This window comes from Vicia villosa, linkage group LG3 (assembly GCF_029867415.1).
Source record: "Vicia villosa cultivar HV-30 ecotype Madison, WI linkage group LG3, Vvil1.0, whole genome shotgun sequence".
NCBI classification, from domain to species: domain Eukaryota; kingdom Viridiplantae; phylum Streptophyta; class Magnoliopsida; order Fabales; family Fabaceae; genus Vicia; species Vicia villosa.
In genome coordinates, this window is record NC_081182.1 from 190621375 (window position 1) to 190633666 (window position 12292).

The window sequence follows — 12292 nt, forward strand, 5'->3', positions numbered from 1 at the left end:
TTTAAAAAGGCAAAAATTGCAAAATGCTGTTAGGAAATTGATTTACCTCTGTAGGAAATCGATTTCTTGAGTGCAGTTTTTCAAATCTGGCACAAAACAGAGTGTGGAATCGATTTACCTCTGTACGAAATCGATTTCCTGAGCGCAGTTTTCAAAAAAACAACATTAGGAAGCACAAAACCTTGGTTAAACATATCAACAAACACCTTATGATTTTGAATACCATTTTGCACGAAATTTCCATCAATTCACCATCAAATAACATCAAAATAACACCATAGATGTAGCACACATAATCAACAAAGGATCACATCTTGAAGAATGGATATGGATCTAGAGATTTACCAATTCTTTCACAAACTTTGAATATACTTCAAGAACAAACCACCAAATGCTTTGATCTACCAAAAGTGTATGAAGAAAGAGTGTTTGGATGGAGGTTTAGCTCAAAGATTAGTGAGATTCAATGTGAATCTCACTAACTTTTTGTGAGAAAAGAGCTTCGAGTGATTTGGGAAAGAATGGGAAGAGAAATTGCAAGAGTTTTTTTGGCTTTTCAAGCTTGAGAATTGAATGAGAGGATGCCTCTATTTATAGAATTGGAAGTGAGGGTAGTGGAAAATTGGTAATTGTCTCTTGGAGATTAATTTGAATTTAATTGGTAAAAATGAGATTAAAATGGGGTTAAAATGAGGTTAATGAAGAGAATTAATTATGGTGATGAGGTGGAATATTGGTAATGACATTGAATAATCAAGGGAATGTGATTGGTGCCAAAATGATGTCATGCTTCCCTCTTTTTTTTCAAATTTCGTCTATGGAAATCGATTTCCCATATAGGTGAATCGATTTCCTCAGCAAAATTTTCAAAAAAAAATCTGTTTTGAATTGCTTTGGTTCTTGCTCGATCTCTTGCCTGTAAAACACAAACAAAAGAAACAAAATTCATATTTTTGGATTTTGGTTAGTATAAAATAAATTAAACAAATATAGGTGCTTGATGATTCCCCTCAGCGATAAAGTAAGCACAATACCTCCAACAGAGCTTTAAGATGGAGCTCTTGATTAATGATTGAGATACAAATGATGTATGATCTTAGGGTCAAAAATTGTGGTATGACACACGGCCATGTATTTTCCAGTCATACTCTATCAAGGAGCCCACAAATATTACTCCCGTATATGTAGGAGGAGTAAATCCCATCTAGGTCACTCATGTCCCTCAACATGATTTGTAAAGTACCCATCAACCATATTTAGGGTCATCTTGTTACAGACAATGTTTGATTGGCAATAAAGTACCCAACTCCACATCTAGGGTCCATCGTGGTTTCAGGTCGAAGGGTGGTATACACCACTATCACTAGGAGAATAACTTATGACACTTACATAACAAACTATGTAGTATTCTCATGGTGGGTCAATCCAGTTTAAATATTACTCATAATATTTATACCTATGTGAAGACTTGATTTCTCATATCCATGACCCTTAAGATACGGTCATCAGTCTACTCACATAATAGTCTTTATGCATTACTGTTTTCCTATTTGACAGTAAAGCTTGACTACGGATACTTTAAGAATATTGTCCTTATGTTTAATGAGGTCTCACGATTAAGTCACACTTAATAGGTCATTAATAGACTAATTATTCTAAGAACTTTATCATGTCATATACAAATAACATAATAAATACAATGCCTAATAAGTATATATATTAACAAACAATATATATTAAGGTCATGATACAAAAGCATATTAAGCCAATAATGATTGGTTATTAGGGCTTACTCCAACACTCCCTAGGTTGATAACCAAGATGTTGGTGGCCCAGATGACCTAATTCCTTTAACTTGCCCAGAATTTCAAAGTAACACCAATAATCAGGATCAACATCCCAAATTTCCTCTAATCCTTCATAACCTAACCTTGTAAACTTAGCAAACTCTTTTGAAAACTCACCACGATGGAGCACAATACATTCAAACTTCCTATCCATGACCTAAATCAACCACATAATAAAGAAGAATCAGTAAGGAAGATGATTAAACAACAAAGTTTACATTTTTAGGGCTCAATTCGCGTACCTTATGGTTTCTTCTTCAACATGAATTAGATGAATGCAGTTTGTCTCTGGTGAAAAAACAAAACTTAATTTTCGACGAAGTTCGTTTCATTTTCAATCACGGAACAAAAACTTCATTTCGTCTCCGCTTAGGATTTCTACCCAGTCTCAACTTTGCCTCATTACTTCTTCTATCTGATAGTTAAAATGAAAATTATAATGAAAGCTTCTTTTGTTTCTATATATTAATTCTTAAATAAAAATGAAACAAAATAAATTCCATTCATATATCTCTAGCCAGCTAGCGTGCCACACATAGAGGACTTAACGAAAATTTAACAAACAGGACCTAAATACCTAAGAGACCAAAGAGAAAATATAAATTAAGTCAAGAGACCAAATGATGTATTAAGCCTATACATTTACTCAATTATTTTTAAATTTTGAATTTTCCAAAGAGACAGCCAAAGGGAGGTGGCAAAATTGTCCTCCCTATCAGTAGGGAAGAAACCGCTCCTCACTAAGTGAATTAAAAGAAAAGGTGGAGGAAGTGGACTTGACTTCCTCTCCTATTCAATACCCAGGAGCCCTATAAATACCTCAACTTTAGAGATAAGGACATTAACTAATTCTACAAAAGATATATAAGCAGAGTTTCTTGCAACCCTAAATAAGCACGTTTTCACTTCCTAGTAATTTTTAGCGAGTAGAATTTATATTTGCAAACTAGATTTTTAAATAAATTTGAATTAATAAATTTAAAATAAAATTCAATTAAGACTTTCTAAAATTTTACTAAAAAAGTATTACTACTTCACATATTATTTTAAATTGTCATATTTATACCCAAAATATGCCCAAAATAAAAAAAAAATGTAAAAGCATATTTATACCTTTTTTTGGGATTTATCTTTATAATTTTGTTAAAAACATGAGCTTTGTATGTAATAGTAAAAAAGCTCTCTACGAATGAATGGTTTTTGTCAAAAAAAAAAAATTATGGAAAATGTAATCATATAATTAATAAATAGAAGATTTAAAAATTTAATAAGATTAGAATATTTTAACGAAGGTGATTATGTATTTTGTAAATGATTTAACTAGTATATTTAAACTTTTCTTTAATGTATTATTTATAGATGGTTATGATTCATTGAAAGTGTATATAACTTTTACAGTTGATAAGTTTAAGGTACTAATGCTTTCTTAACATTGCAACATTGCAGCATGCTATTACCGTAGCTCCTGTGCAACAACTTCCGGACTTCTTTAGGATAAAAAGTAATCTAATATGACTTGAAAAATATTATAGAAAAGTTGCAAACTATCAAATTAAACATCAACCTTTATTATTGCACATACTAACAAAGCAGTGGAAAACAAGATTTCAAACAACAATCAAATAATAAGAAAACATTACAGAGCTTAATTGCATTGTACTCTATCTGTCTGCCTCATGCAGGTTATGAAGAATACACAAAGATAGCAATCAAATGATGATCAAATACATACTTAATATTTGCTACGTAAATCAAATCTTGCGAAAATCAACTGAAAGTATTTGAATCACAACAATTGCATGCACTCCTTTTATCTTCAATTCATCAAGTGCGCTGCTTTTCATCCACTTAGTCCTCTCCTGAAAATAAGACCAAAACAATTACTTTCCTTTTCAATATTGGCCAACCGTTTTCACTGAATCGTCGAAGAAGCGAGGAAGTAAAACCGGTAGGAGTTTAAGAAAATGAAGATTAAATAAGCATTTTCCTTTCATTTTCTCGATAACAGATTGTCAAATTCTCATTATAGTATAAAATGTATCAGTTAACAAAAACATATAATTATAGTTTTGTTCACAAACAAGCACATTTCATACCAAAACATAATGTGCTATTTATTCAACAAATGCAAAAGATGTGTTTGGATTGTGAACCAATATTAAAGACTAATGATAGTGTCCTAAGCATAGAATTTCTGACACGAGTTTAAAAGTCTCAAACAACATTATGTCAAGTGATTTTTAGAATAAAAGTTGCAGAAAAAGTAAACATTGTATCTCAGACAGCGGAAACATAAAATGTTGATCCATTAGATGATATGAAAATGTTTAGAGATGTGTTTTGATTGTGAAAGAGAAAATCATACTTGAAACAACGGGAAGGAAGCTTGTCTTCATATTGTGAGTTGGCCATTTATTCGTATGACAGGGATGTGAGAAATTTTGAACCAATTTTCCTTCCTTTTATACCTTTCTTCTAACAAAGGGCAATCTCTGATGGTGAGTTTTTTAAGAGAGGTAGGGAGGCTGTCTTCTGGTAATGACTCTAGCAGAGGGCATTTTCCTATAGTCAGTAGCTTAAGAGAGGCCGGGAGGCTGTTTTCTGGCAATGACTCTAGCAGAGGGCATTTTTTTATAGTCAGTAGCTTAAGAGAGGCAGGGAGGCTGTTTTCTGGTAATGACTCTAGTCTTTCACAATTAATAAATTGAAGTGATTTCAGCGAGGAAGGAACGCAGTTTTCTGGCAATGACTTAAGATGTAAACAACTCAGAAAGTGGAGATTTTGGAGAGAGGAGAGGTGTGGAAGCCCATTTCCTTCAAAGGACATATTACTGACAGTGAGAGACACAAGGGAGATGGGGAGAAACGAATCCATCGTCAAGGTGTTATCCATTTCTCCCCTTTCTTGAATTGACAAATTTGAAAGAGCTGTTAGGTCTTGGAGACCCCATTCCTTTACATGCGGCTTTGTTAGTTTGCATTCAATCACAAGTGATTGTAATTTGGAGGGTAGACAAACTCCTTCACAAAATGACAACTCTCCATGACAGCAAAGATTCAAATGTTCAAGATTGGTGAGCGTGTCCAACCGAAGATTGACTTTAAATGATTCAATTGAGTGATCGGATATGATGCGAAGTGATTGGAGGGTTGACTGCCGACGTGAAGGACTTTCTGAAATAAAAATGGAATTCATACTCCTACACTTTAGAATGGAAAGTGATTGGAGCGCAGGGAATCCATCAAGTGGAAATGATGTAAGTGAATCACAGCTATCCCACATATAAAGACTCACAAGTGATGTGCAATTTTGAAATGTTTCGAAAGGCATGAAGGATAACTTCCTACACCCATCAATATCAAGTGACTGCAATGAAGCGGGTAGACCATTTGTGGGAAATGCAGTGAGAGATTGAATATTCCAGAGTGTCAAACGAGTAAGACAAATACTACTCATGATCACTTTAGAAATAAACATTAACCATGGAGTGCTTTGAGTATACACTTCCCACTTTAAATCTTCTTCAATTTTGACTTTTTTGATTGCCGAAAGCCAGTTCAAAGTATGGGAATTTTCCAATAGGTTATAACAACCTCTTATTTCAATTTCTTCCATGCAAGAAAGGTGGCCAGGTAAATCTCCCCTTAGTTCAGGACAATCAAGTAACTTCATAGTTCTAAGTCGTGGAAATGCAAAATTTATGCCTTCAAAGAAAATCCAATCCTTCCAATTTGGCTTGCTGTGAAATTCCATATGCTCAAGGGAAGGAAATGGTTGGAAGGTAGAATTGGAAGATTCTCCTTCCGCAACACAATAGAACTCTGGACCAATTGTCTCCAATAACAACAAATTCGATATACTCAGCTTCTTGAGAGAAGGTAGTTGGCCTAGTGGTGGAAGTGCCATGCAATATTCACAATTATAAATGCCAATGGACACCATGTTAGAAAACGAAGAATTTCCCAACCAATTCGGAAAACTTGTCCCTCCATACAAATCAATGACTAGGCTCTTCAAATTTATTGGTGGTTGCAACATTTCGAGCACAACTTTCACTTTTAGTGAATCTTCACTTTGTTTTCCCCATTTCAACTCGAACACCTCAATTTTCACTTTGTTTTTCAGGTTGGCATCTTCTGCCTCTTTTGCATCAAAGACATTGTAAAGGTTTTTGATGCTAAATTTTCCTTGTAGGTTGGGAAATTTCCTTAGCTCTTTGATAGATAATCCTTCATGTCGCTTACCCACTAAAAAAACAGTCAAAGTTTGGAGGTTTTCTAGTCCACCAATTTCCATGGGCAACTCTTTTATGTGAGTCCCACTTATATCAAGGTGACGTAAACTGATTAAATTTCCCATATGCACTGGCAATTCAGTGAGACTGTAGCAACCTAATAAATTCAAAGTTTGCAAATTGTAGAGGTTACATATTCTATCAGGCAAGCTTTTGATTGCAGTTTTGGAAAGATCTAGATACCGCAACTGCACCAAATTACCAATTGAATCTGATAGCTTGGTGAAGTTTCTATATTGTGATAGCGACAAGATGCGCAACCTTTTGAATAGTGGTAGCAGATCATCAACCACCGTGATGGATAACGAATTGTATGACCTCCGAAAATTAATGGGTAGGAAGCTTCGCAAGCGTTTAAAATTGTAGAAGTGCTTGAAATTCATGAAAATATCATACTCTTTTTGATTATATGATAAATGACGAACCTTTTCAGGAATGTCACCACATTCAGACCTACTACAAATTTTTCCAGATACGGATGTAGCTAAGTCGTTGATAAGGTCATGCATGACAAACAATTTTCCACGAGCACCATCATTTAATCGTTGAATTAAGGATCTAGACAACAATTCTGCAAAGCAGTCATCACCTACTTCCTCCGCCAATTTTCCCACATGAGAATAATCAAGGAAGCCTTCGGCCATCCACAACCAAACCAATTTCTTCCTATCAAGTGGATGATCCTTTGGAAAAATTGAACAATACGCAAAACATCGTTTCAAAGGAGACGGGAGAGATTGGTAACTTAAACGCAAAGCCGGCATAATGTTATCATTCGGTAAGTTCCATACTTCGCTATTCAAAATTGGAGTCCATTCGGTTGTGTGTACTCTTGAACGTAGAAGTCCTCCTAGTGTTTTCGCGGCTATTGGCAATCCGTCACACTTTCTTGCAATCTTCCTACCAATCTCTTCAAATGCTATGTTTTTTCCGGCGTGATATTCATCACTTCCGAATGCATGTTTTGAGAGTATAGACCAACAATCTTCATTTGACAGATGGTCTAATTTATAAATAGGAAATGTCTTTACCATCTCTGCAACATTTTGTTGACGCGTTGTTATAATCACCGAACTTCCAGGTTTTCCATCAACAAGGGGACTTACTAGCTCATCCCAATCATTGTAACTATCATTCCACAAATCATCCAGCACAAACAAAAATCTTTTCTTCCTCGTGTTTTTATTTAATTCAACTCGAAGAATATCAAGATTATCGCTTTCCCATACCTTTGAAGATGCAGATGTTGTATTTCTAATAACAGATTCAAGGAGGCTCTTGGTTATTCTCACAACATCGAAATCTTCTGATACGCAAACCCAGACTTTGAAATCAAAATGTTGTTCAACTTTTTCATTATTGTAAACCAGTTGTGCAAGAGTCGTTTTTCCGACACCTCCCATACCCAAAATTGCAACAACACCTAAATTATTGTTTTTGCTGGTGCCACAATTTGATACAAGCATATTGATGATTGATTCTTTATCAACCTCCCTACCGACTATGACAGATTCATTAACCCTTGAACTTGAAGGTGGTCTTCGTGAAACTCTAGCGCTTTTTGTTTGCAATCCAAGGGTATCTTTATGTTGTGCAAAAGGTTCAAGTGTTTCACACATGATCTTCAATTGGGAATTGATATCTCGATAGAAGTTTTTGAAAGGAGATGAAAGAAAATTCAACACCTGATTAGTTCTTCTTCCAGCTTGTCTATTCTCCATCTTGCACCGAAGGGAGTCGTAACTTATTTCATTGACCAAATCCTCAGCATCTAAGACAATATCTTTCAAGTCATCTAGCCATTTTTTGACAGCAAGATTGTTGATCTGCCTCTCTTCTGCATCATCCAGCACAGCCTGAAGAGTGAGCAGGGTTGTTTGTAACTATGATCATTGAATGGAAAATCTCCTCAGATTTAAGTAATCCGATATGACTTGAAGAGTATCATGGAAAAGTCTCAAACTGACAAATTTCAGAAAGTGATTCTTGGAATTAATAGTTGCATTAAAAACAAGTTAAAAAGCACAGTATCTTTTAGAGCATCAATCTTTATGCTACTCAAACAAGTTGCTTGTACTTAGAACCAAGAAAAATACGGGTTCTTCAAGTTGCACATACTAACAAAGAAATGTTACGGACGATTTGAAACTTCATTTTTCTGAATCATATGAGCATTCAAATATGATAAGAAAATATTACAAACATTGGCTACTGTAGGGTTGTCGAAAATAATAATACAAAGATGCAATCAAATGATGATAAAATACAGACTGAATATTAGCCAAGTAAATCAAATTCTAATGAAAAATCTATGAAAATCATTTGGTTCCTTTAAAACAAATTTACATGCAGCAGTAGCATGCACCTCATTTGTGTTCAATTCCTTGCTTTATTTCTTGGCTTCGACACATTTTGAATCGGTGTATGATATCCGTATTCCACTCATACACACGTGTCCGACAATTCATACAAATTTTCTTTTAAAAAATTGAGTTTTCTTTTCCTCAACACACTTTATTCATTTTCTAGAAAAATCTCACGCACGATTAAAAGGGTTAAACATGTGTTGAAGCAATGTTATCAATGAAGAATTAAATATATTAATTTTCATTATGACATATATAGTGGTGTCTGTGTCCTAGGTTTTTGACATATCGGTATCGGAATGTCCTGTATGTGTCGTGTCGCGGTGTTCTTATTGGAGTATGTGCTTCATAGAGCACAATTGGAACATGGAATAAAGACTAAAGATAGTTTCCGAAGCCCATAAAACAAAGAGAAACAAGTTTTCTAACAATTGTTAAGAGTCCCACATCGGACAATATATGGCCTGAACATGTCCTTATAAGTGGGGGGCAATCCTCACCCTACAAGCCGGTTTTGTAGGGTTGAGTTAGGCTCAACCACACTTCTTAACATGGTATCAGAGCAACATTGGTATCCACCTTGAAGATCTTTTCCGCTGCATTTTTCTTGAGAAAGTCCAATTTTCTCATCGTTCGATTTCATCTTCCTTACTTCTTGTTTTTTTATTCCGTTTTTTTTTGTTGTGATTTCTTCATTTGATCGTTTGAGATCTTCGTCTATATTCGATTCTGTTTTTTTTCCACAAGTTTTTTTTATTTTGCATTGAATCTTGAATCTGATTCAGTTTGATTTGGCATTTTCTTCTGATTTACAATTTCATTTTTCCTCTTTCGATTTCCCCTTCTTATTACTACCAAATCTTAGGGTTCCAATTTTTCACAATTCCATTTTGTGATTCTTGCAATTCTGTTTTGCGATATCGGCGTCTCTGATTGAGATTCAAGATTGTAGGTCTGTTGGAAGTTTTCAATTTGAATCTTGCTTTTCGATGTTGCGGTTTGATGATAACGACGTCGACTTTTTGGTATTGCGATTTATGATGACGGCATCGACTTTTCGGTGTTGCGATTTGAAGTTTCCTTGTGATTAAAGTTCGACGGCTTTGACGTGATTGTTCTAAGATTTGTATTTTGCGAGCCTATCGAGTATGCAACATCAATGAATTTCGTTTCGCATTCTGCAATTCATATCTGATTCTTCTTGCAACTACTAAAGGTGTTCAAATTTCTCCTTGCGCAAAACATTAAAGGTTTGGATTCTGATCATTATCTTCTAGCTTATGAATAAGGTTGGTTATTCTTGGAGTTTGGATGCTGTTTGAAGTTGAAAGATTGTACATATCGTGTTTCTCTTTGCCTTTGGAATCTTATCATGTTTGGTTGCTCTTGATTTACTTACCTAATTTTCTTCTGCATCTTTGGAGTAATGAACTGCTACGATACTCCTTGTTCATTAAAAGTTACTAGTTGATGCATTGTAAGGCCACATATTTGGTTCAGTTTTGTACAAGTTCCCTAGTCATTACATTGCTTACAAGCTGTTTGTTGTAAGGATGTGCAAATTGCTTGGAGCTTGGTGTTGTTTATGGCTTACAATGCTATTGTCCTTGATAGAGCTAATTGGTACTTCACACTATTGGCAATTATTGAGCTGCAAATTACAGCTAGGATATTTGTGTCCTGTTCAAGTTTGGATTGATGGATCATTGTCGCATTTTTCAGTTTTGACATGTTTTAGGTTCTGTAATTTGGACATTTTACTGAGTCACAATAATGCTCCCAATTTTTTTTTGAAAAGTGTTCATTGAAGGGTTTGAAATTAATTTGGGAGACACTCATAATGGAAATTGTTGATATTTGTTGGAGTTCATTAATCAACGGAATGAGAACAAGGTGCATGGACGTGTTGGCTTTAGAATTCAAATATTGTTTTGATCTGTGAAATTCTTAACTCCATTTGTGAATTTTGTCAAGTTGGAGTGGGATTGAATTGGTGGTTTAATGTGGAGTGAAATTTCATTGGTGATTTAATGTGCACTTTGGACTATGGCTTTGATACATGTGGGGGCAGATATAGTTGGTTTTGGTCTTGCTGAACCAACTTTCAGCATTGGTGCTTATCTTGTTTTGATCCTAATCGATGTTGTGAGTCAAAGGTTAACGATTCGATGTGTATGTAATTCGAATGATCATATGGTTCTTCTGCTAGATTGGTTTATAGCTAATGTTGTTGGTTGCACATCAACTCGTTTCTCCACAAGAATGAAGATTGAAGACAATATTTGTTGGAATTATATGATGGTTGTTGTGATGTAGTAGATTGGCTAAGACTGCAGTTTTTGTGCTTCTTGATGAGTATGTTTGCTGTTATGATATGGAATTTGTTTGGACTTTGGAATATGCACTGTTATTTTAAAGCTGTTCACCTTGGAACCTTCTTCGATTTTCTTCTGTTTCATTTGGCAGATTCTTTTATGTTACATCAGCTGCAGGCCTGTTTCTTTGCATATTATCTTGTCTCATTATTGGAAGTTTTAGATTCTTGGTATATGGTTTGAAGCCGTATCAACACACATGTGTTTCTCTTATGGTTTGCAGACATGCTCCTCCATTTTGTTAGAGGAGGTGTTGTTCCTTTAGGCTATGTTTGGGAGTTTAGAGGGGAGGGGAGGAGAAGGTTTCCAAAAATGAAATTTTAAAAAAATATAGGAAAATATTTGACATTTTATTTTTAATTTTCAGAATATTATAACAACTTAAAAGATATATGGAAAATTTATGTAAGCCCTTCAAAACCCTCCAAAACCCTCCTTCAATACAATTTTTTGAGTTCCCCCATTTTATGGGGTTTTTGGTGTTATGAATAAACTCAAACCCTCCAAAACCCTCTTACCCAAAATCTTTTTATCATTTTCACCCAATTCTTCTTATTTTTCAAAGCCCTCCCCTCCCTTCCTCTCCAAACTCCCAAACATAGCCTTAGACACAACCACAACTGATTGCAAAATGGGAGGTAGAGAAATTGCTTCAAAAAACCAAATGTTCAAGAGCAGTGAGCATGTCCATCTTAAGCTTGACTTTAAACAATCCAATTGAATCGTGCGATCTGATTTCAAGTGATTGGAGTCTTGTTGGATGACATGGAATTTCTGAAACAGAAATCGAATTTAGACTCGAACAATAACCAATGTGAAGCATTTGGAGCGCAGGGAAACCATCAAGTTGGAAGGATGTGAGTGCATCACAGCTACTCAATATTGTCAAACTCACAAGCGACGTGTAATTGCTCCATGTTTCAGGAGGCATGAATGCTAGCTTCGCGCAATAATGAATACTAATTGACTGCAGTGACGTGGGTAGACCATCCATCGGAAATGAAATGAGAGACTGAATTTGATAGAGATGCTAGTACTGAAGACAACTGCTGCTCATAATCATCTTTGGCAGAAATAAAACCGCCAAACAGCTATCAATCGCAACACTTTGCATTCTATGGGAATTCTTACGGTTTTTCGGTTAGAAATAGTTATCTTAGGTTGTATGATCTAAATTCTATGGGAATTGTTATAAAGAATGATAGGCTGCAGGTTCCCACCAAGATTTGGAAGACGAAAGTTCCTAGTAAAGTTAAGATTTTTGGTAGGCGTTTTATTCTCAACAGTTTACCAACCTGAAAGGAGCTTTTTCGGAGAGGGGTGATTCGTGATATTTCTGATACTTTCTGTGCCGTGTGCAATCAACATGAAGAAGACTTTAGTCATATTTTCTTTAGATGTAGGTTGAT

The 12292-nt window shown here is 35.1% G+C and overlaps 1 protein-coding gene across 1 annotated transcript; it reads right to left on the reverse strand.

Annotated features, from left to right (window-relative positions):
- Positions 1-3581: 3581 nt before the first annotated feature.
- Positions 3582-11877, reverse strand: LOC131659588 (putative disease resistance RPP13-like protein 1). The gene is made up of 3 exons (XM_058928761.1): positions 11545-11877; positions 4213-8025; positions 3582-3706 (listed from the first exon to the last, which is right to left on the reverse strand). Exons 1-2 carry the CDS (start codon positions 11875-11877, stop codon positions 4240-4242), a joined length of 4119 nt encoding a protein of 1372 aa, XP_058784744.1. The 3' UTR covers positions 3582-3706; positions 4213-4239.
- Positions 11878-12292: the final 415 nt, after the last annotated feature.